General features: G+C 50.2%; 1 protein-coding gene across 1 annotated transcript in view; it reads left to right on the top strand.

Moving 5' to 3' along the window:
- LOC139230623 (choline transporter-like protein 4) overlaps positions 1 to 25,845 on the top strand; it is a 69,395-nt gene that overhangs the window by 13,072 nt on the left and 30,478 nt on the right. Inside the window, exons 4-7 of the mRNA XM_070862439.1 lie at positions 7,330 to 7,408; positions 12,187 to 12,286; positions 16,612 to 16,740; positions 21,213 to 21,273. Of these exons, the coding sequence (XP_070718540.1) occupies positions 7,330 to 7,408; positions 12,187 to 12,286; positions 16,612 to 16,740; positions 21,213 to 21,273 (369 nt within the window). The remainder of the gene's footprint in view (positions 1 to 7,329; positions 7,409 to 12,186; positions 12,287 to 16,611; positions 16,741 to 21,212; positions 21,274 to 25,845) is intronic.

Below are 25,845 nucleotides of genomic sequence, written 5' to 3'. Positions count from 1 at the left end.
TTCCAGCTGAGGCCTCTTCAAGGCCCTGTACAACTGCAGTAAGATCTCCCTGCTCCTACACTTAAATCCCCTAGCTATGAAGACCAACATACCATTTGCCGCCTTCACCATCTGCTGTACCTGCATACCAACTTTTAATCTAGTGAACCTTCTCTGAACTGCCTCCAAAGCAAGTATATCCTTTCGTAAATATGGAAACCAAAACTGTACGCAGTATTCCAGGTGTGGCCTCACCAATACTTTATATAGCTGTAGCAAGACTTCCCTGCTTTTATACTCCATCCTCTTTGCAATGAAGGCCAAGATATCATTGGCCTTCCTGATCACTTGCTGTACCTGAATACTAACCTTTTGTGTTACATGCACAAGTAACCCCCAGGTCTCTCTGTACTGCAGCACTTTGCAATCTTTCTCCATTTAAATAATAACTTGCTCTCTTTTCTGCATCACCTCACACTTTCCAACATTATACTTCATTTAAATAGAATACAAAGCATAAGACAGCTGATTTCCTCTGAATCCTGTTGTGGTATTTACATGGTGGGACAGGTGAGGACTGGTTAAACTGTGGCACTGCTGTCTCATGCTTTTCATTCTATTTAAATGAAGTGACTACCTTGGCCTTGGGATTAATATTCTGAAGAGAAAAAGATTAGTGAAGACAAACGTAGGTCCCTTGCAGTCGGATTCAGGTGAACTTATAACGGGGAACAAAGAAATGGCAAACCAATTGAACAAATACTTCGGTTCTGTCTTTACAAATAACCTTCCGAATGTACTAGGGGATCGAGGGTCTAGTGACCAGGAGGAACTGAAGGATATCCTTATTAGGCGGGAAATTGATGGGGTTGAAGGCCGATAAATCCCCGGGGCCTGATAGTCTGCATCCCAGAGTACTTAAGGAAATGGCCCTAGAAATAGTGGATGCATTGGTGATCATTTTCCAACAGTCTATCGACTCTGGATCAGTTCCTATGGACTGGAGGGTAGCTAATGTAACACCACTTTTTAAAAAAGGAGGGAGAGAGAAAACGGGTAATTATAGACCGGTTAGCCTGACATCAGTAGTGGGGAAAATGTTGGAATCAATCATTAAGGATGAAATAGCAGCGCATTTGGAAAGCAGTGACAGGATCGGTCCAAGTCAGCATGGATTTATGAAAGGGAAATCATGCTTGACAAATCTTCTGGAATTTTTTGAGGATGTAACTGGTAGAGTGGACAAGGGAGAACCAGTGGATGTGGTGTATTTGGACTTTCAAAAGGCTTTTGACAAGGTCCCACACAAGATATTGGTGTGCAAAATCAAAGCGCATGGTATTGGGAGTAATGTACTGACGTGGCTAGAGAACTGATTGGCAGACAGGAAGCAGAGAGTCGGGATAAACGGGTCCTTTTCAGAATGGCAGTGAGTGACTAGTGGAGTACCGCAGGGCTCAGTGCTGGGACCCCAGCTCTTTACAATATACATTAATGATTTAGACGAAGGAATTGAGTGTAATATCTCCAAGTTTGCAGATGACACTAAACTGGGTGGCGGTGTGAGCTGTGAGGAGGACGCTAAGAGGCTGCAGGGTGACTTGGACAGGTTAGGTGAGTGGGCAAATGCATGGCAGATGCAGTATAATGTGGATAAATGTGCGGTTATCCATTTTGGGGGCAAAAACACGAAGGCAGAATATTATCTGAATGGCGGCAAATTAAGAAAAGGGGAGGTACAACTGGGTGTCATGGTTCATCAGTCATTGAAATTGGGCATGCAGGTACAGCAGGTGGTGAAGAAGGCAAATGGTATGTTGGCCTTCACAGCTAGGGGATTTGAGTAGAGGAGCAGGGAGGTCTTACTGCAGTTGTACAGGGCCTTGGTGAGGCCACACCTAGAATATTGTGTTCAGTTTTGGTCTCCTAATCTGAGGAAGGACATTCTTGTTATTGAGGGAGTGCAGTGAAGGTTCACCAGACTGATTCCAGGGATGGCTGGACTGTCATATGAGGAGAGACTGGATCAACTGGGCCTTTATTCATTGGAATTTAGAAGGATGAGAGGGGATCTCATAGAAACATATAAGATTCTGAAGGGACTGGACAGGTTAGATGCGGGAACAATGTTCCCGATGATGGGGAAGTCCAGAACCAGGGGTCACAGCCTAAGGATAAGGGGTAAGCCATTTAGGACCGAGAGAGGAGAAACTTCTTAACTCAGATAGTTGTTAACCTGTGGAATTCCCTGCCACAGAGAGTTGTTGAAGCCAGTTCATTGGATATATTCAAGAGGGAGTTAGATATGGCTCTTACGGCTCAGGGGATCAAGGAGTATGGCGAAAAAGCAGGAAAGGGGTACTGAGGGACTGACCAGCCATGATCTTTTGAATGGTGGTGCAGGCTCGACGGGCCAAATGGCCTACTCCTGCACCTATTTTCTATGTTTCTATGATACAGCACGTGATCATGAAGGCCAATGGAATCTTGGCCTTTATTGCAAAGGGAATGGAGTATAAAAGTAGGGAAGTCTTGCTACAGTTATACAGGGTATTGGTGAGGCCACACCTGGAATACTGCGTGCAGTTTTGGTTTCCATATTTACGAAAGAATAGACTTGCTTTGGAGGAAGTTCAGAGAAGGTTCACTCGGTTGATTCCGGAGATGAGGGGGGTTGACTTATGAGGAAAGGTTGAGTAGGTTGGGCCTCTACACATTGGGGTTGAGAAGAATGAGAGGTGATCTTATCGAAATGTATAAGATTATGAGGGGGCTTGACAAGGTGAATGCAGAGAGGATGTTTCCACTGATGGGGGAGACTAGAACTAGAGGGCATAATCTTAGAATAAGGGGCCGCCCATTTAAAACGGAAATGAGGAGGAATTTTTTCTCAGAGGGTTGTAAATCTGTGGAATTCGCTGCCCCAGAGAGCTGTGGAGGCTGGGTCACTGAATAAATTTAAGGTGGAGATAGACAGATTTTTGGTGGATAAGGGAGCCGAGGGCTATGGGGAGCGGGCAGGGAAGTGGACCTGAGTCCATGATCGGATCAGCCATGATGGTATTAAATGGCGGAGCAGGCTCGAGGGGCCGTATGGCCTACTCCTGCTCCTGTTTCTTACATTTGACACAATGTTCACGCTCTTGCTGGTGGAGGTGCTGCAGTGTCTGACCGTATGACCACTTTATATGGACCATTCAATTGTAAATGTAGACATTTCATCCCTTTTCCCCCCCCCCCCCCCCCCCCCCCACCCTGCATTATAAATTTTTGCTGGGAGGTCTGTGCCGATGCACGACTTTAAAAAAAAAAAATATTAAAATAGATAGCATCAAATCTTACAGCAGAGAAGGAGACCATTCGGCCCATCGTGACTGAGCTGACACTTTTGAAAGAGCTTATGCAGTTTGTCCCACACTCCCTGTTCCTCCCCCACAGCCCTGCAACTTTTTCCTGTACAACTGTGTCTCCAATTCCCTTTTCAAATGTATATTCTGTTTTTTTTTTTTGCTATTTAAATTTGCCAGGGCCCTGTAACCTTTTGTTCTGAGGGACAGTGTTAATCGTCGTTTAGAGACCCACAGATTAATCAAAAGAACATAAGAAATAGGAGCAGGAGTCGGCCATTCGGCCCCTCGAGCCTGCTCCGCCATTTAATACGACCATGGCTGATCTGATCATGGACTCAGCTCCACTTCCCTGTCCGCTCCCCATAATTCCTTATTCCCTTATCGGTTAAGAAACTGTCTATCTCTGTCTTAAATTTATTCAATGTCCCGGCTTCCACAGCTCTCTGAGGCAGAGAATTCCACAGATTTACAACCCTCTGAGAGAAGAAATTCCTCCTCATCTCAGTTTTAAATGGGCGGCCCCCTAGTTCTAGTCTCCCCCATCAGTGGAAACATCCTCTCTGCATCCACCTTGTCAAGCCCCCTCGTTATCTTACACGTTTCGATAAGATCACGTCTCATTCTTCTGAATTCCAATGAGTAGAGGCCCAACCTACTCAACCTTTCCTCATAAGTCAACCTCCTCATCTCCGGAATCAACCGAGTGAACCTTCTCTGAACTGCCTCCAAAGCAAGTATCGAAACATAGAAACATAGAAAATAGGTGCAGGAGCAGGCCATTCAGCCCTTCTAGCCTGCACCGCCATTCAATGAGTTCATGGCTGAACATGAAACTTCAGTACCCACTTCCTGCTTTCACGCCATACCCCTTGATCCCCTGAGAATTTGGAAAATGGTGACATGATAGGTCCAAGTCAGCATGGATTTGTGAAGGGGAGATCATGCTTGACAAATCTTCTGGAATTTTTTGAGGATGTTTCCAATAAAGTGGACAAAGGAGTACCAGTTGATGTGGTATATTTGGACTTTCAGAAGGCTTTCGACAAGGTCTCACACAGGAGATTAATGTGCAAAGTTAAAGCACATGGGGTTGGGGGTAGTGTGCTGACGTGGATTGAGAACTGGTTGTCAGACAGGAAGCAAAGAGTAGGAGTAAATGGGTACTTTTCGGAATGGCAGGCAGTGACTAGTGGGGTACCGCAGGGTGAGAGGGGAGCGACCTATCAAAAGCCCAGCGGGAGATCGAGAGCCAGCGGCAGTTGGTGAGAGGGGAGCGACCTGTCAAAAGGTTCACCACTCTCTGGGTGAAGAAGTTTCTCCTTATCTCGGTCCTAAATGGCTTACCCCTTATCCTTAGACTGTGACCCCTGGTTCTGGACTTCCCCAACATTGGGAACATTCTTCCTGCATACAACCTGTCCAAACCTGTCAGAATTTTAAACGTTTCTATGAGTTCCCCTCTCACTCTTCTGAACTCCAGTGAATACAAGCCCAGTTGATCCAGTCTTTCTTAATAGGTCAGTCCCACCATCCCGGGAATCAGTCTGATGAATCTTCGCTGCACTCCCTCAATAGCAAGAATGTCCTTCCTCAAGTTAGGAGACCAAAACTGCACGCAGTATTCCAGGTGTGGCCTCACCAAGGCCCTGTACAACTGTAGCAACACCTCCCTGCTTTTATACTCCATCCCCTTTGTAATAAATTGAGGGCAGGGAGCATGGATTTGTTACAAGAAGTTGCTGTCTGACTGACTTCATTTGAATTTTGTTAGGATAACAAGGATGATCAATGAGGCTAGTTTGGATAGGCTGGGCTTGTTTTCTTTGGGTCATAGGAGGCTGAGGAGATTTAATTGAGGTGTATTAAAATTAGCAGAGGGATCCATGACCAGGGGGCATATATTTAAAGTAATTGGTAGAAGGTTTAGAGGGGATGTGAGGAGAAATGTGCTCACCCAGAGGGGGGTCTGGAACTCATGGCCTGAAAGGGTGGTAGAGGCAGAAACCCTCACCACATTTAAAAAGTACTTGGATGTGCACCTGAAGTGCCGTAACCCACAGGGCTACGGACCCAGAGCTGGAAAGTTGGATTAGGCTGGATAGCTCTTGGTCGGCCGACGTGGAAACGATGGGACGAAATGACGACCTTGCTGTAAACTTATCATCAAAGGCAGTCCCTCGGAATCGAGGAAGACTTGCTTCCTGAAGTGAGTCCTGAGGTGACTGAAGAGTCCAATACGAGAACCACAGACACTGTCACAGGTGGGACAGATAGTCGTTGAGGGAAGGGGAGGGTGGGACTGGTTTGCCGCACACTCCTTCCGCTGCCTGCACTTGGTTTTTGCATGTTCTCGGCGACGAGACTCGAGGTGCTCAGCGCCCTCCCGGATGCACTTCCTCCACTTAGGGCGGACTGGTCTTTGGCCCAGGGACTCCCAGGTGTCGGTGGGGATGTTGCACTTTATCAGGGAGGCTTTGAGGGTGTCCCTGTAACGTTTTCTCTGCCCACTTTTGGCTCGTTTGCCGTGAAGGAGTTCCGAGTAGAGCGCTCGCTTTGGGAGTCTCGTGCCTGGCATACGGGCAATGTGGCCTGCCCAGCGGAGCTGGTCGAGTGTGGTCAGTGCTTCGATGCTGGGGATGTTGGGCCTGGTCGAGGACGCTAACGTTGGTGCGTCTGTCCTCCCAGGGGATTTGCAGGACTTCTATGATTCTATGAAGTCATCTGATACCCTCAGGAACAGGAAAACCTGCCCTTGAATGTCAGCAACTGGAGAGAAGTGTTTAACTTGGGCTTCTTGGCAGAGGTAGTTTTTAAAAAAAAAGTCCTGCATTTAGATAGCACCTTTCCAGACATCCCAACGCCAATGAAGCGATTTTTGAAATGTCGTCACTGTTGTAATGTAGGAAAAACAGCAGCCAATTTAGAAACACAGAAATTTACAGCGCAGAAGGAGGCCATCTCGGCCCATCGTGTCCGTGCCGGCCGACAAAGAGCCGCACGGCCCTCGGTCACCAGCCCTGAAGGTTACATATAAACCATCGAACAATGGCGGAATGTTAAAGAGCACCCAGCCCAACCAGTCCGCCTCACACAACTGCGACATCCCTTATACTGAAACATTCTACACTCCACCCCAACCGGAGCCATGTGATCTCCTGGGAGAGGCAAAAACCAGATTAAAAACCCAGGCCAATTGGGGAAAGAAGAAAAACCTGGGAAAATTCCTCTCCGACCCATCCAGGCGATCGAAACTAGTCCAGGAGATCACCCTGGCCGTATTCGATTCCCTGCAGTATTTACCATCGTATCTGCACCGTCCAACAAAAGGTCATCCAGTCTGATTGCAGTGCGGGCAGGCACAGCAGGAGGGGTGCAGGAGCGGCAAGAGTCTGTAGAGGGGAGTGACTGGGGCCAAGGAGAGGCGTGAGTTTGGGGCCCAGAAGAGCCGAGGGCCCAGGGGCAGCACGGGCCCAGCCCACACTGCGGTATGTGAGCGCACTGGGTCCGTGCAGCAGAGCAGGTCTCCAGCCGTCCTGGTTAACCCTTGCCACTGGATAAAGGCCGAGCTCTGTCAAGCCCCGTGTGGTGGCTGATGTGTGACGGTCGCCCCACATTAAAACAATCCAGACACAGGCATCTTCCACCCTTCAAGTTGTCGTTCGGGACCTGGAATATTAGGTCCTTCGTTGAAACACCTGTGAACACGTCCTTTTTTGGCGTGGAAGCAAGTCATCCTCAATAGGAGGGACTGCCTATGATGATGATGATCCAGTCTGAGCCCACTTACGCACAGCAAGCTCCCACAAACAGCAATGTGATAATGAGCATCAAACACGATGGGCCAAATGGCCTCCTTACCTGCTGTCAACTTGGATGATTCTCTGATGCTGTCAGGGTATGATGTTTGCTTTGTGAAGGTGCATGGACTGTAGATGCCCGAGTTAATGGTTCGATGCTGTTCTGATAACTGACCCCCTTGTGTGTTGTGTTTTTTTTGCAGCCTGGCTGTACGGAGATCCCCGCGAAGTGATCTACCCCAGGAACTCCACCGGCATGTACTGCGGCATTGGGGGTAACACGTAAGTAGCGGCTCGGGTGGATAAGAACGTAACATAAGAAATAGGAGCAGGAGTAGGCCATACGGGCCCTCGAGCCTGCTCTGCCATTTAATACGATCATGGCTGATCCGATCATGGACTCAGCTCCACTTCCCCGTCCGCTCCCCATAACCCCTTATTCCCTTATCGGTTAAGAAACTGTCTATCTCTGTCTTAAATTTATTCAATGTCCCGGCTTCCACAGCTCTCTGAGGCAGCGAATTCCACAGATTTACAACCCTCAGAGAAGAAATTTCTCCTCATCCCAGTTTTAAATGGGTGGCCCATTATTCTAAGATTATGCCCCCTAGTTCTAGTCTCCCCCATCAGTGGAAACATCCTCTCTGCATCCACCTTGTCGAGCCCCCTCATAATCTTATATGTTTCGATAAGATCACCTCTCATTCTTCTGAATTCCAATGAGTAGAGGCCCAACCTACTCAACCTTTCCTCATAAGTCAACCCCCTCATCTCCAGAATCAACCGAGTGAACCTTCTCTGAACTGCCTCCAAAGCAAGTATGTCCTTTTGTAAATAAGGAAACCAAAACTGCACGCAGTATTCCAGGTGTGGCCTCACCAATACCCTGTATAACTGTAGCAAGACTTCCCTGCTTTTATACTCCATCCTCTTTGCAATAAAGGCCAAGATTCCATTGGCCTTCCTGATCACTTGCTGAACCTGCACACTAACCTGCTGCGTTTCCCACATTACAACAGTGACCACACTCCAAAAGTACTTCATTGGCTGTAAAGCGCTTTGAGACGTCCGGTGGTCGTGCAAGGCGCTATATAAATCCAAGTCTTTCTTTAAGTCACTGACAATTTAGGAATAGCAACTGGAAAGTAACGTCACAAATAGCATGGTCACAAGTATTTCCCCTCTGAGGCAGCCCTGGGGTTCTGCGTGAATCGGCAAGTTACCGTGTGTGGAAAATTCCACCCTGGTGGAAAGAATGAGTGATTCATAGCTGTATATTATCAGGAGCGTTTTTAGAATCCGAGAATCACAAGTTTACAGCACGGAAGGAGGCCATTTCGGCCCATTGTGTCCGTGCCGGCCGACCAAGAGCTACCCGGCCTAATCCCACTTTCCCGCTCTCGGTCCGTAGCCCTGTAGGTTACGGCACTTCAGGTGCACATCCAGGTACTGTTTAAATGTGGTGAGGGTTTCTGCCTCTACCACCCTTTCAGGCCGTGAGTTCCAGACCCCCACCACCCTCTGGGTGAAGACATTTCCCCTCAAATCCCCTCTAAACCTCCCCCCCCCAATTACTTTAAATCTATGCCCCCCTGGTTGTTGACCCCTCTGCTCAGGGAAATAGGACCTTCCTATCCACTCTAACTAGCCCCCTCATAATTTTACACACCTCAATGAGGTCTCCCCTCAGCCTCCTCTGTTCCAAAGAAAACAAACTCCAGCCTATGTGTCGTCATAGCTCCACTCCCGTCAACATCCTCGTGAATCTACCTCTGTACCCTCTCCAGTGCAATCACGTCCTTCCTGCACTGCGCTGACCAGAACTGCACGCAGTACTCCACTTTTCACACCCTTCGGATGTCCCAAAGTGCCTCACAGCCAATGAAGTACTTTTGGAGCGTAGTCACTGTCCTAATGTAGGAAATGGGGGCAGCCAATTTGTGCACAGCAAAGCTCCCACAGACAGCTGATCATCATAGGCAGTCCCTCGGAATCGAGGAAGACTTGCTTCCACTCTTAATAACTCCTTAGGTGGCTGAACAGTCCAATACGAGAACCACAGTCCCTGTCACAGGTGGGACAGACAGTGGTTGAGGGAAGGGGAGGGTGGGACTGGTTTGCCGCACGCTCCTTCCGCTGCCTGCGCTTGATTTCTGCATGCTCTCGGCGATGAGACTCGAGGTGCTCAGCGCCCTCCCGGATGCACTTCCTCCACTTAGGGCGGACTGGTCTTTGGCCAGGGACTCCCAGGTGTCGGTGGGGATGTTGCACTTTATCAGGGAGGCTTTGAGTGTGTCCCTTGTAACGTTTCCTCTGCCCACCTGGGGATCCGACGGTGCGGTGCTCACACAGCACGGAACTGGGAGCGTCGGCCTGGATTTTTTTTGTGCTCAAGTCCCTGGAGTGGGACTCGGACCCACGACCTGCTGACTCCGAGGCGAGAGTGCTGCCCACTGAGCCACGGCTGCGAGATGGTGGAGTGCGAGGTCTTCTCCTGAGGTTGAGGGTGGAGTGACCGACGTAGGCGGATGTGCGCGCAGAGTGGAAGAGTGTTTGGATCCTCCGCACTGACGATCAAAATAAGAATTGAACATCCTGCTGTCAAGAAATGGCACCTCACCATTACCAAAGCAATGGACTTTGCAATAATTATACCAGATCATGTCACCCTACGTATGTGTTGCCTGGGTAACGGCTTTGGATATGTCGAGCTTGCAGTGTACTGCAGCTGGGAGTTAATTGAACGCTTTAGAGGAAAGTGTTGCTGGGTAATGATGAGACCAGCCTCTGATTATGATGCCTCTCTCAGTTGAATAACTCGCTCTCCCTTGACTCCTGATGCCAGTGTGTGTGTGTGTGTGTGTGTGTGTGTGTGTGTGTGTATATGATACTGGGTGTTGATGGGACCAGCATCTGATATGATGGCTCCTGTGGTTGAATAACTGTGCAAGGTGTGAGAGAGATAGCTCGAGTCAACGTCCGGACCGGGGTCAAGCAGGGCTGCGTCATCGCCCCAACCCTCTTCACAATCTTCCATGCTCCACCTCACAGCCAACAAGCTCCCCGCTGGAGTGGGACTGAACTACAGAACCAGTGGGAACCTGTTCAACCTTCGTCATCTCCAGGCTAGGTCCAAGACCACTCCAACCTCTGTCGTCGAGCTACAGCACGCGGACGACGCCGATGCCTGCGTCTGCGCGCACACAGAGGCTGAACTCCAGGATATAGTCGATGTATTTACTGAGGCGTACGAAAGCATGGGCCTTACGCTAAACATTAGTAAGACAAAGGTCCTCCACCAGCCTGTCCTCACCGCACAGCACTGCCCCCCAGTCATCAAGATCCACGGCGCGGCCCTGGACACCATGGACCATTTCCCATACCTCGGGAGCCTCTTATCAACAAGAGCAGACATTGGCGACAAGATTCAACACCGCCTCCAGTGAGCCAGCGCAGCCTTCGGCCGCCTGAGGAAAAGAGTGTTTGAAGACCAGGCCCTCAAATCCACCACCAAAGCTCATGGTCTACAGGGCTGTAGTAATACCCGCCCTCCTGTATGGCTCAGAGACGTGGACCATGTACAGTAGACACCAAGTCGCTGGAGAAATACCACCAATGTTGTCTCCGCAAGATCCTACAAATCCCCTGGGAGGACAGACGCACCAACGTTAGCGTCCTCGACCAGGCCAACATCCCCAGCATTGAAGCACTGACCACACTCGACCAGCTCCGCTGGGCAGGCCACATTGTTCACATACCAGACACGAGACTCCCAAAGCAAGCGCTCTACTCGGAACTCCTACAGGGCAAATGAGCCAAAGGTGGGCAGAGGAAACGTTAAAGGGACACCCTCAAAGCCTCCCTGATAAAGTGCAACATCTCCACCGACACCTGGGAGTCCCTGGGCCAAAGACTGCCCTAAGTGGAGGTAGTGCATCCAAGAGGGCGCTGAGCACCTCGAGTCTCATCGCCGAGAGCATGCAGAAACCAAGCGCAGGCAGCGGAAGGAGTGTGCAGCAAACCAGTCCCACCCTCCCCTTCCCTCAACCACTGTCTGTCCCACCTGTGACAGGGACTGTGGTTCTCGTATTGGACTGTTCAGTCACCTAAGGACTCATTTTTAAGAGTGGAAGCAAGTCTTCCTTGATTCTGAGGGACTGCCTATGATGATGAATGGTTGAATAACTCTAATTGTGCAAAGTGTGAGAGAGATAGCCTGTGGCACGAACTGTATTCCAGCACACGAGTGGGGCGAGGGCTGACATTGAGCGAGCGAGTCGGGAGTCACTGCTGTGGTTAGTTATCGGAGGGCTCCTGAGATCGGGAGCCGAGCTGTAGGGCGAACACAAAGCATCTGCAAAGGGATATAGATCGACTTCGTGAGTGGACAGTAAGGCGGCAGATGGAGTATAATACAGGGTATTGGTGAGGCCACACCTGGAGTACTGCGTGCAGTTTTGGTGTCCATATTTACGAAAGGACATAATTGCTTTGGAGGCAGTTCAGAGAAGGTTCACTCGGTTGATTCTGGAGATGAGGGGGTTGACTTCTGAGGAAAGGTTGAGTAGGTTGGGCCTCTACTCATTGGAACGAGAGGTGATCTTATCGAAACGTTTAAGATTGTGAGAGGGCTTGACAAGGTGGATGCAGAGAGGATGTTTCCACTGATGGGGGAGACTAGAACTAGAGGGCATAATCTTAGAATAAAGGGTCGCCCATTTAAAACTGAGATGAGGAGGAAATCTGTGGAATTCACTGCCTCAGAGAGCTGTGGAAGCCGGGTCATTGAATAAATTTAAGACAGAAATAGACAGTTTCTTAACCGATAAGGAAATAAGGGGTTATGGGGAGCGGGCAGGGAAGTGGAGCTGAGTCCATGATCGGATCAGCCATTGATTAAATGGTGGGGCGGGCTCGAGGGGCCGTATGGCCTACTCCTGCTCCTATTTCTTATGTTCTTAAGATCAAGCGCCCAGCTTCATGGGTGCGGCCGAGATGATTTATTAAATGTTCTGATGTTTCTTGAAGTCCAAATCCTAACGCACTTTTCTCTTCCAAAGGGGGAAGCCATACGTGTTTTACTTCGACATCCTGAAATGTGCCTCTCCGACGGGCATCCTGGCCTCTGCTCTCAACGGGCTCCAATGTCCCACCACTCAGGTACCATCCGCGTGGGGAACATCCATTCAGGGCCCTTACAAAGCTTTGCAAATCACATCCTTTGTGACCGTGACCAAGGCCAAGGATTGCTCCTTGTCCGTCTCGACCTGTCTGCAGCCTTTGACACTGTTGACTGCTCCATCCTCCTCCAAGGCCTCTCCACCGTCGTCCAGCTGGGTGGGACCCCACTCGCCTGGTTCTATTCTTATCCATCTAATCGTAGCCAGAGCTTCATCTGCAACGGCTTCTCTTCCCACCCCCGCATCGTTACCTCTGGTGTTCCTCAAGGATCTCTCCTTGGCCACGTCCGATTTCTCATCTACATGTTGCCTCTTGGCGACATCATCTGAAATCACGGCGTCAGTTTCCACATGTACACTGACTACACCCAGCTCTACCTCTCCACCACTTCTCTCCACCCCTCCTCGGTCTCCAAATTATCAGACCGCTTGTCCCACATCCAGTTCGGGAAGAGCATAAATTTTCTCCAATTGAATATTGAGAAGACCGAAGCCATTGTTTTCGGTCCCCGCCGCAAACTCCGTTCCCTGAGCCACTGACTCCATCCCTCTCCCCAACTCCTGTCGAGGCTGAACCAGACTGTTCACAACCTCGGTGTTGTACTGACCCTGAAATGAGCTTTCGACCGCACACCCTCAGCATAACTAAGACCACCTATTTCCACCTCCTGTAACATCGCCCGTCTCCGCCCCCTGCCTCAGCTCATCCGCTGCTGAAGCCCTCATCCGTGCCTTTGTTACCTCCTAGACTTGTCTATTCCAACGCACTCCTGGCTGGCCTCCCACATTCTATCCTCCGTAAGCTCGAGGTGATCCAAAACTCGGCAGCCCCGTGTCCTCACTCGCACCAAGTCCCGCTCACCCATCACCCCCTGTGCTCGCTGACCTACATTGGCTTCTCAGAATGCTCCTGCGAACGTTGAGCCTTGGGACGTATCACTGTTTTAAAGGTGTTATATAAATGCAAGTTGTTGTTGAATTTCAACAAGTATAATAATTACCTTTTGGTAATAGATGTACATCACCATCATAGGCAGTCCCTTGACACGAGGATTACTTAACGCAAAAAAGGGATGAGTTCACGGGTGTAACAATGAAGGACCTAATATTCCAGATCCCGACCTACATCCTGAAGGGTGGAAGATGCCTGAGCCTGGATTGTTTTAACGTGGGGTGACCGTCGCTCATCAGCCACCACACGGGGCTTGACAGAGCTCGGCCTTTATCCAATGGCAAGGGTTAACCAGGACGGCTGGAGACCTGCTCTGCTGCACGGACCCAGTGCGCTCACATACCGCACAGTGTGGGCTGGGCCCGTGCTGCCCCTGGGGCCCTGGCCCCGAACTCACGCCTCCCCTGGGCCACGATCACATCCCTCTACAGTCTCTCGCCGCTCCTTCGCCCCGACCTCGCCGCTCCTGCTGTATCTGCCCACGCTCCAATCATCGACCTGGACCTTGGTGATGTCCTTCTTCGCTGCTGTCGCCCTCCTGCACCAGCTCGCACTGCTTCCTGCAGTAGTCCCCGACCTGCGTGAGAACACCAGCGGCAGGTCGGGGTCAGGAAAGGAGCGGGGTGGAGGCCCCAGGAGCAGCATGGCGGCGTAGATGTACACCAGTATGAAGAGTCTCTGTTGTTCCAATGAGGCGTGGCCTGATAATGTCGCAGCAATGTCACACGAGCACATTTCGAGCATACATGTCTTCTTATCGCAGACAGCAATTTCCAGGTGTTTTCTGTATCTTCACTGTGTTAGCCGCTAGTGGCTGGCTCATAGGGCCCAAGTTTCCACATGATTCGCGCCTGATATTTTAGGAGCAACTGGTGGAGAACGGACTATCTTAGAAATCGCAATTCTCCACATTTTTTTTCTGCAGTTCTCGTCAGGTAGAACAGTTCCACTTTAGAACAGAATTTTTTCTTCAAAAGGGGGCGTGTCCGGCCACTGACGCCTGATTTCAAAGTTTGCACAGTGAAAACGTACTCCAAACTAAAATAGAATGGAGCAAGTGAAGATTTTTGTAGAACTGAAAAAACCTGCTCTACACATTAAAAAATCAGGCGCAGGTTACAAATCAGGCGTCCAGAACGAGGTGAGGGGGGAGGGGAAGTCATTAAATTCTACAATCAATCCTTATTTATACTTCTACAAATATTATACAAATAAATCCAACCTGAATAAACATTTATAAGCAAAGAAAAGATTAAATAAACTATCTTCCTACCTGTGTAAAAGTGCTTCAGCCATCGTTCGAAGGAAACCGCTGTTTGTTGCCGCGGAGGGGGGGGAGGGGAAGGAGACAGTGGCTTGTTGCCGTGGAGAGAGGGGAGGGAGGGGAAGGAGACAGCGGCTTGTTGCTGCGGAGGGAGGGGAGGGAGGGGAAGGAGACAGTGGCTTGTTGCCTCGGAGGGAGGGGAGGGAGGGGAAGGAGACAGTGGCTTGTTGCTGCGGAGGGAGGGGAGGGAGGGGAAGGAGACAGTGAGAAGGGAAGCCTCAGTGCTGATGGCAATGTGCTTTTATTAAAAAATGTTAAAAAATTAAACAGCTACAAAGAACTACAAAAATGGCCGAGTGCCAATGTTTCCTTCACGCTGTGCGTGCGCGAACGCTCCAATGCGCACGCGCAGCGTTGCCGGCAGGAAAAAAAATAATTTAAATAGTACCCGCCCCCTCCCACTTACAAAATCGGTGCGAGTGTAGGCTCCGCCCCCCCCGGGCACTGTGCCAAACAGACAACGAGCTGCGAAGCGCTCAAGAATAGCGCGTTTTTTCTGGCGCCGTTTTAGGCACGAAAAACGGGCGCCCAGCTCAGAGGGGCTCCTGTTTTTTATCCTGTGGAAACTTGGGCCCATAATCTGACCGCATGGCATTGTCACTGTTTATGTATAGACAGTCGACCATATACAGTAGACATCTCAAATCGCTGGAGAAATACCACCAACGATGTCTCTGCAAGATCCTGCAAATCCCCTGGGAGGACAGATGCACCAACATTGGCGTCCTCGACCAGGCCAACATCCCCAGCATCGAAGCACTGACCACACTCGACCAGCTCCGCTGGGCGGGCCACATTGTCCGCATGCCTGACACGAGACTCCCAAAAGCAAGCGCTCTACTCGGAACTCCTTCACGGCAAATGAGCCAAAGGTGCGCAGAGGAAACGTTACAAGGGACACCCTCAAAGCCTCCCTGATAAAGTGCAACATCCCCACCGACACCTGGGAGTCCCTGGGCCAAAGACCAGTCCGCCCTAAGTGGAGGAAGTGCATCCGGGAGGGCGCTGAGCACCTCGAGTCTCGTCGCCGAGAGCATGCAGAAACCAAGCGCAGGCAGCGGAAGGAGCGTGCGGCAAACCAGACTCCCCACCCACCCCTTCCCTCAACCCACTGTCTGTCCCACCTGTGACAAGGACTGTAATTCCCGTATTGAACTGTTCAGTCACCTGACAACTCACTTCAGGAGTGGAAGCAAGTCTTCCTCGATTCCGAGGGACTGCCTATGATGATGATGGTGGATGAATTGCTAGTAGGAGCTCTCGTCTCCTCACTGGGACTGTCCTGGTGTGTGGTTGAAATCCGGGACCTTCGGACTCGAGAGACGGCATTGTTACCACAGAACTAAACTGCTCGCTCGTTCCGAGGTTGAGAAGGGGAAGATTTCTAAAACGCTAGTTCGGCCACAGCTGGAGTACTGCGTGCAGTTCTGGTCACCACATTACAGGAAAGATGTGATTGCGCTGGGGAGGGTGCAGAGGAGATTTACCAGGATGTTGCCGGGACTGGAGCGTTTTAGCTATTAGGAAAGATTGGATAGGCTGGGGTTGTTTTCTTTGGAACAGAGGAGGCTGAGGGGAGACCTGATTGAGGTGTATAAAATTATGAGGGGCCTGATAGAATGGATAGGAAGGACCTATTTCCCTTAGCAGAGGGGTCAACAACCAGGGGGCATAGATTTAAAGTAATTGGGGGGAGGTTTAGAGGAGATATGAGGGAAAATTTCTTCACCCAGAGGGTGGTGGGGGTCTGGAACTCACGGCCTAAAAGGGTGGTAGAGGCAGAAACCCTCACCACATTTTAAAAGTACTTGGATGTGCACCTGAAGTGCTGTAACCCACAGGGCTATAGACCGAGAGCTGGAAAGTGGTATTAGGCTGGATAGCTCTTGGTCGGCCGGCACGGACACGATGGGCCGAAATGGCCTCAATCCGTGATGTAAATTTCTATGATTTCCCTGTTCACATCTCTCCGTGCGAGGAGAATGTTCGTGTGATCGCGGGGAAAAACTCGCTTTATTGTATTTCGCAGGTCTGTGTTGCAACATGTCCCGACAGTTTTAAGTTCCCAGTGACCGCCTTCGTGCCAGGGGTCACACCCAGGATGGCCTTCGAACAGAAATACTGCAACCCCGCGATTGACCTGGAGACCACCAAATTGGTTAGTATTGTTGTGTAAAATCCTCTGGTGTTTAACTCTCTCTCGTGATTATGTGCCTGATATTTTAGCATCGTGACTGCATATTGGTCAGAGTATAAACTGCAAATGTAACGCCCCTATTTAAAAAAGGAGGCAGACAAAAAGCAGGAAACTATAGACCAGTTAGCCTAACATCTGTGGTTGGGAAAATGTTGGAGTCCATTATTAAAGAAGCAGTAGCAGGACATTTGGAAAAGCAAAATTCGGTCAGGCAGAGTCAGCATGGATTTATGAAGGGGAAGTCAGGTTTGACAAATTTGCTGGAATTCTTTGAGGATGTAACAAACAGGGTGGATAAAGGGGAACCAGTGGATGTGGTGTATTTAGATTTCCAGAAGGCATTTGACAAAGTGCCACGTAAAAGGTTACTGCACAAGATAAAAGTTTACGGGGTTGGGAGTAATATATTAGCATGGATAGAGGATTGGCTAATGAACAGAAAACAGAAAGTCGGGATAAATGGTTCATTCTCGGGTTGGCAATCAGTAACTAGTGGTGCCGCAGGGATCAGTGCTGGGACCCCAACTATTTACAATCTATATTAATAACTTGGAAGAAGGGACTGAGTGTAATGTAGCCAAGTTTGCTGCTGATACAAAGATGGGAGGAAAAGCAATGTGTGAGGAGGACACAAATAATCTGCAAAAGGACATAGACAGGCTAAGTGAGTGGGCAAAAATTTGGCAGATGGAGTATAATGTTGGAAAGTGTGAGGTCATGCACTTTGGCAGAAAAAATCGAAGAGCAAGGTATTATTTAAATGGAGAAAGATTGCAAAGTGCTGCAGTACAGCGGGACCTGGAGGTACTTGTACATGAAACACAAAAGGATAGTATGCAGGTACAGCAAGTGATCAGGAAGGCAAATGGAATCTTGGCCTTTATTGCAAAGGGGATGGATTATGAAAGCAGGGAAGTCTTGCTACAGTTATACAGGGTATTGGTGAGGCCACACTTGGAGCACTGTGTACAGTTTTGGTCTCCATATTTATGAAAGGATATACTTTGGAGGCAGTTCAGAGAAGGTTCACTCGGTTGATTCCAGAAATGAGGGGGTTGACTTATGAGAAAAGGTTGAGTAGGTTGGGCCTCTACTCATTGGAATTCAAAAGAATTAGAGGTGATCTTCTCGAAAGTATAAGATTATGAGGGGGCTTGACAAGGTGGATGCAGAGAGGATGTTTCCACTGATGGGGGAGACTAGAACTAGGGGGCATGATCTTTGAATAAGGGGCCGCCCATTTAAAACTGAGATGAGGAGAAATTTCTTCTCTCAGAGGGTTGTAAATCTGTGGAATTCGCTGCCTCAGAGAGCTGTGGAAGCCGGGACATTGAATAAATTTAAGATAGAAATGGACAGTTTCTTAACCGATAAGGAGATAAGGGGTTATGGGGAGCGGGCAGGGAAGTGGAGCTGAGTCCATGATCGGATCAGCCATGATCGTATTAAATGGCGGAGCAGGCTCGAGGGGCCGTATGGCCTACTCCTGCTCCTATGTTAAGATGTACAAGTGTGATAATGCAACTACTGATGTAAATACAATAAAGCGTCATGCGGTACAGTCACGTGATCATAGTTGGAGCCATCTTGTGTAGAGTGTGTTTGTTAATGATATCCTAAGGATATAATCACACTGCTTCTCCCCTGTGTGTCAGTCTGTTGGCCAACGTGATTCGCAATGCCCGCTTGGCAATGGGTCGTCGTTGGTGAGTGTGCTGTTCGGTGTCAGCCAGTGACTCGGTGGGCGGCACTCTCGCCTCTGAGTCAGAAGGTTGTGGGTTCAAATCCCACTGCAGGGCCGACACAACAAAAAAGTAAATAACATGTTAAAAAGTACTACATTGGCTGTAAAGCAGTTTCTGGTCGATGTGAAAGGCCCCATATAAATGCAATTCTTTCCTTTCCTCAGGGAAATTGTTGAAGGTGGCAAGGCAGGTTGAGAAAGCAGTTTAAAAAGACATAGGGGATCCTGGGTTTCATAAACAGAGGTATAGAGTACAAGAGGAATTGATTCATTGCAAGAGGGTTTGAGTACAGGAGCAAGGAGGTCTCACTACAGTTATACAGGGCCTTGGTGAGACCACACCTGGAGTATTGTGCGCAGTTTTGCTCTCCTTACCCAAGAAAAGATATATTTGCCACAGAAGGGAGTGCAGCGAAGGTTCACCAGATTGATTCCTAGGATGGCAGGACTGCCGTGTGAGGAGAGATTGGGTCGACTGGGCCTGTATTCACTTGAGTTTAGAAGAATGAGAGGGGATCTCATTGAAAGGTATAAAATTCTGACGGGGTTGGACAGACTGGATGCGGGGAGGATGTTTCCCCGGGGCTGGGAAGTCTAGAACAAGGGGTCACAGTCTCAGGATACGGGGTAGGAAATTTAGGACCGAGATGAGGAGAAATGTTTTCACTCAGAGGGTGGTGAACCTGTGGAATTCTCTACCACAGAAGGCTGTGGAGGCCAAGTCACTGAATATATTTAAGAGGGAGATCGATAGATTTCTAGACACAAAAGGCATCAAGGGGTATGGGGAGAAAGCGGGAATATGGTGTTGAGATAGAGGATCAGACATGATATTGAATGGCGGTGCAGGCTCGAAGGGCCGAATGGCCCACTACTGATCCTAGTTTCTATGTTTCAATACATTCCTCCGTCATTCCTCCTAACTTCCCCTCTAATGTTTGCTGCATACTCCACCCCTGTGCTGTTACACATCTTAATGCTCCAGTATAAAATCCCCTTGGTCACTTATTACTTGGACGGTGCGAGTTAGTTGGGGTAGAGGAACAAAGGGATCTCGCAGTACTAATACACACATCACCAGAAGTTGCGACACAGATTAGGAAGGCCATGAAAAAGCAAACCAAGAACTAGGGTTTATTTCTGGAGGGATAGAATTGAAAAGTAGGGAAGTTATGCTAAACCTGTATTGAACCTTGATTAGACCACACTTGGAGCACTGCGTACAGTTCTGGTCGCCGTATTATAAAAAGGATATAGATGCATTGGAGAGGGTGCAGAGTAGATTTATACCAGAAATGCGAGGGCATACATATCAGGAAAGGATGAACAGGCTGGGGGTCTCTTCTCTTTGGTGGGTTGGGGTGGTGGGGTAATGGGAGATGGAAAACCAGCCTGAGGTGTGACCTAATAGAGGTCTTTAAAATGATGAAAGGTTTTGATAGCGTGGATACAGAGAGAATGTTTCCACTTGTGGGGGAAGAGCATAACTAGAGGCCATCAATATAAGATAGTCACCCAGAAATCCAACGGGGAATTCAGAAGAAACTTCTTTACCCAGAGAGTGGTGAGAATAAGAGCAGAACATCAGAAATAGGAGCAGGAGTCGGCCATACTGCCCCTCGAGCCTGCTCCGCCATTTAATACGATCATGGCTGATCCGATCATGGACTCAGCTCCACTTCCCTGCCCGCTCCCCATAACCCCTTATCCCCTTATCGGATAAGAAACTGTCTATTTCTGCCTTAAATTTATTCAATGTCCCAGCTTCCACAGCTCTCTGAGGCAGCGAATTCCACAGATTGACAACCCTCAGAGAGAAGAAATTTCTCCTCATCTCAGTTTTAAATGGGCAGCCACTTATTCTAAGATTATGTCTCCTAGTTCTAGTCTCCCCCATCAGTGGAAACATCCTCTCTGCATCCACCTTGTCAAGCCCCCTCATAATCTTATAGAATGTAGAACTCGCTACCGCAGGGAGTGGTTGAAGCGAATAGTATCGATGTGTTTAAGCGGAGGCTAGACAAGCATATGAGGGAGAAGGGAATCGATATCATCATAGGCAGTCCCTCGGAATCGAGGAAGACTTGCTTCCACTCTTTTTAAAATGAGTTCTCAGGTGACTGAACCGTCCAATACGAGAGCCACAGTCCCTGTCACAGGTGGGACAGACAGTGGTTGAGGGAAGGGGAGGGTGGGACTGGTTTGCCGCACGCTCCTTCCGCTGCCTGCGCTTGGTTTCTGCATGCTCTCGGCGACGAGACTCGAGGTGCTCAGCGCCCTCCCGGATGCACTTCCTCTACTTAGGGCGGACTGGTCTTTGGCCAGGGACTCCCAGGTGTCGGTGGGGATGTTGCACTTTATCAGGGCGGCTTTGAGGGTGTCCCTTGTAACGTTTCCTCTGCCCACCTTTGGCTCGTTTGCCGTGAAGGAGTTCTGAGTAGAGCGCTTGCTTTGGGAGTCTCGTGTCTGGTATGTGAACAATGTGGCCCGCCCCGTGGAGCTGATCGAGTGCGGTCTGCTGATAGATTTAGATGAGGAAAGACGGGAGGAGGCTCGAGTGGAGCATAAACGCCGGCTTGGACTGGTGGGGCCGAATGCCTTGTTTCTGTGTCGATGTAATCTCAGTCATCCTTGTGTGCACCGCTGGGATCGATACAAATTAAACATCTTCCAATGCTTTGACTTTCAGACACCAAAGGAGATCTTGGCGAAAGAATTGTGTCCAGCGTACATGATCCCAAGCACACCATGTAAGTGTTTGATTTCTGATGTACATGTTTGTTCCCAGCGCTGCATTCTATTATAACTGTATCTGTATTAGCTGAATCGTGGGCCGTCCCGACCTGAGTGAGAACACGACTGTAGGTTGGGGCTATAAATAGAGCTGGACGACGGGCCCTGGAACATTGTGGGCGGAGGAGCGGCGAGAGATCGTGGCGGAGGGTACGGAGTACGGGGCCCCAGAAGAACCGAGGGCCCAGGGGCGGCACGGGCCCAGCCCACACTGCGATATGTGAGCGCACTGGGTCCGTGCAGCAGAGCAGGTCTCCAGCCGTCCTGGTTAACCCTTGCCACTGGGATAAAGGCCGAGCTCTGTCAAGCCCATGTGGTGGCTGATGTGTGACGGTCACCACACGTTAAAACAATCCAGGCTCAGGCATCTTCCACCCTTCAATTGGAGTTCAGGACTGGAATATCGGGCCCTCCATTGAAACATCGGTGAACCCATGTGGGAGCAAGTCCTCCTGGTTCCAGGGACCGCCCATGATGGTGATGATTAGCTGAACCGTTTGAGTGGGTACAGGAAATGGGATCGGGGAAACCTCGCGCTAAGAGTCCCGGTATTTAAAGAAGATGTTGGCGATAATTTTGAGGGAGGAATGTTGAATCCGGGACACTGGGAGAAATCCCCGCACTCCCACAAATGGGAATGTTGTCCCGGGTACCGGGAGCACTCCCCGCTGTAAGACACATCCTAATTAAGAGCAGTTTTTGCCGGTAAGATTTATTTACACTTTACAGACTTGTGAGGCTAAAAATAAACAACAGACACAGACTCGGGATGTTCCTTTTCCTCAGCCTTATCCTCGGGTTATCTTTCCTGTAAGTAACCAAAGGAAATATAAGCAATTTCATCGTCATAGGATGAGTTCACAAGGTTTCAATGGAGGGCCCGATATTCCAGGCCTGAACTCCAATTGAAGGGTGGAAGATGCCTGAGCCTGGATTGTTTTAACGTGTGGTGACCGTCACACATCAGCCACCACACGGGGCTTGACAGAGCTCGGCCTTTATCCAGTGGCAAGGGTTAACCAGGACGGCTGGAGACCTGCTCTGCTGCACGGACCCAGTGCGCTCACATATCGCAGTGTGGGCTGGGCCCGTGCTGCCCCTGGGCCCCGAACTCTCTCCTCCTCCTGGGCCCCGATCACCTCCCTCTACAATCTCTCGCCGCTCCTGCTGTACCTGCCCACGCTCCAATCACCGACCGGGACCTTGGTGACGTCCCTCTTCACTGCCGTCTCTCTCCTGCACCAGCTCGCACAGTTCCCTGGAGTAGTATGCCTCCCCACTGCCTCCCTTTTATGGCCCTGACTTGCCGCTGGTGTTCTCGCACAGGTCGGAGCCTCCACGCTGCAAGCAATTGGGCCGCACCCATCTATCCCTATTAATATCCTCCTTGACAATTAAAATTGACAATCTCCTCAGTGATTAAAAGAAACCAAGGCATTCACACAAGAGTTAACCCCAGCCGTGGTCAGCAGTCGGAAATTAACCCCGTGATTGTGCTGTCAACTGACCCGGGCACCACTCACTCGGCTGTAACCCCTGCCTCCCGTGTGACGGCCATCTTTATATCCCTTTTGTGGGATGTTTGCCCACCGTGTACGTGATGGTCTAAGTTTAAAACCGAGGAATATTCTTCCAACGAATCCTTCCCGTGAATAGGATTTCTCGTTTCTCGTCGCCACGGTTGTAGCAATTCAAAGACAGTATGAGGGGGCTTGACCAGGTGGATGCAGAGAGGATGTTTCCACTGATGGGGGAGACTAGAACTAGGGGGTATGGTCTTAGAATAAGGGGCCGCCCATTTACAACTGAGATGAGGAGGAATTTCTTCTCAGGGTTGTAAATCTGTGGAATTTAGGCCTGAGGCCTGAGAGCTGTGGAAGCCGGGACATTGAATAAATTTAAGACAGAGATCGTTTCTTAACTGGTAAGGGGTTATGGGGAACGGGCAGTGGACCTGAGTCCATGATCGGATCAGCCATGATCGTATTAAATGGCGGAGCAGGCTCGAGGGGCCAATATGGCCTACTCCTGCTCCTATTTCTTATGGTGTTATCTTCCTGCCTGTGAAAAGGCCCCTTCGCAGCTGTGAGATCTCTCAAAACGTTCATTAAAAGGTCCCGTGACTTTGCAGAGCACAATGGGCCGTTAGGAGTTGGTCAACCCCAGTTTTAGCCACCTTGGAGCAGTTGCAAGTAAAGTTATTCGCAGAAAATGAGACGAGAAATGCTGTAGTCTTACGCGGCCAACAGGAGAATTGTTGTTCCGGGCGCTGGGAGAATTTCCCACTCTCCTACAAACCGGCGGGGGGGGAGGGGTGGTGGAGATATTGAATATACTTCCAGCAATGGTGGGAGTGACCTGCCGAGCCTCCTGTGCTGTATCGCTGCAGCTGTGCATTGGCTTGGGTTCATCGGGTGACATACTCTGTTAAATAGGTAGGTCGTGTCTTCTGTATTGGGAGCCTGGTGGTTTGAGTTTTGACCTGTTCATACTGCGCACACTCTGGGATGCCATCAGCAGGCCGGGGCCATTAGAGGGTGCAGCTTGCGGTGGCCCGGCCTGGAGATCGGTGAGATCCTAGCCTGCAAGACCATTAGCGGGCCAGGCTCATTACACAGAGCAGCGGTATACCACGGCAGGGAGCAGCTCGTGCTGCTGCAGGAGGGCGACGGCTGACTGCAGCGCGGGCAGGTACAGCAGGAGCGGCGAGAGTTCGGGGGCGAAGGAGCGGCGAGAGATTGTAGAGGGAGCTGATCGGGGCCCAGGAGAGGCGTGAGTTCGGGGCCCAGGGGCATCACGGGCCCAGCCCACACTGCGATATGTGAGCAGCACTGGGTCCGTGCAGCAGAGCAGGTCTCCAGCCGTCCTGGTTAACCCTTGCCACTGGATAAAGGCCGAGCTCTGTCAAGCCCGTGTGGTGGCTGATGTGTGACGGTCACCACACGTTAAAACAATCCAGGCTCAGGCATCTTCCACCCTTCAATTGGAGTTCAGGACTGGAATATCGGGCCCTCCATTGAAACATCTGTGAACCCATCCCTTTTCGGCGTGGAAACAAGTCCGCCTCACTTCGAGGGACTGTCTCCGATGACCTGCCTTGCACACAGAATCCTGGCTGGCCCCTCCAGTGCAGTAACAGAGGAGAGCTGCAATGTCCTGAGACGTCAACCCAGAGGCCATGTTGTGTTTTGACCATCCTGCCCGCAACCCCCAAACGTCTCCCTCCCCCATCCACTCTGCCATTGGCAGGGTTCCAAAGCCATCAGGAGGCCACGGTTCAAGTGGATATTGAAGTTGCCGCTGATATGTCCTTACTATTCAGTATAAATGCACACGAGGCCCATACTTGAGAGAAGGTCACTCTGTGACCAGTTACCTTTATTACCAAGACCTTGAGTGATGAAGGTGGGTGGAACTTCCCCTTTTATACCTGAAAGTCCAGGTTAGGAGTGTCTCCCACAAGTTCGCCCCCTTCTGGTCAATGTTCTCAAGGTGTACAACTTAGGTCAGCTTATACATGGGTTACAACAATAGTTGAATACATGACAGCTGCGATGGTGTTGGCAGAAGAGCATTGAGTCCTCCTCCCCACCCCAACCCCCCTGCCCATGTGTCTTAGCAACCATTCCTCTCTTTCCCCTCCCCCCCCCCCCCCCCCCCCCCCACATAAGAACATAAGAAATAGGAGCAGGAGTCGGCCATACGGCCCCTCGAGCCTGCTCCGCAATTTAACACGATGATGGCAGATCCGATCATGGACTCCGATCCATCAACATCATCGTAGGCAGTCCCTCGGAATCGAGGAAGACTTGCTTCCACTCTTAACGTGAGTTCTCGGGTGGCTGAACAGTCCAATCCGAGAACCACAGTCTCTGTCACAGGTGGGACAGACAGTGGTTGAGGGAAGGGGAGGGTGGGACTGGTTTGCCGCATGCTCCTTCCGCTGCCTGCGCTTGGTTTCTGCATGCTCTCGGCGACGAGACTCGAGGTGCTCAGCGCCCTCCCGGATGCACTTCCTCCACTTTGGGCGGTCTCTGGCCAGGGACTCCCAGGTGTCGGTGGGGATGTTGCACTTTATCAGAGAGGCTTTGAAGCGTTTCCTCTGCCCTCCTTTGGCTCATTTGCCATGAAGGAGTTCCGAATAGAGTGCTTGCTTTGGGAGTCTCGTGTCTGGCATGTGAATGATGTGGCCTGCCCAGCGGAGCTGGTCAAGTGTGATCAGTGCTTCGATGCTGGGGATGTTGGCCTGGTCGAGGACGCTAACGTTGGTGCGTCTGTCCTCCCAGGGGATTTGTAGGATCTTGCGGAGGCATCGTTGGTGGTATTTCTCCAGCGACCTGCCTGCTCTCCATAACCCCTTAATCCTTATCGGTTAAGAAACTGTCGATCTCTGTCTTAAGTTTATTCAATGTCCCGGCTTCCACAGCTCTCTGAGGCAGCGAATTCCACAGATTTACAACCCTCTGAGAGTAGAAATTCCTCCTCATCTCAGTTTTAAATGGGTGGCCCCTTATTCTAAGACTATGCCC

The sequence above is a fragment of the Pristiophorus japonicus genome, chromosome 19 (assembly GCF_044704955.1).
Source record: "Pristiophorus japonicus isolate sPriJap1 chromosome 19, sPriJap1.hap1, whole genome shotgun sequence".
Classification (NCBI taxonomy): domain Eukaryota; kingdom Metazoa; phylum Chordata; class Chondrichthyes; family Pristiophoridae; genus Pristiophorus; species Pristiophorus japonicus.
This window is presented reverse-complemented; position numbering and strand designations above follow the sequence as displayed.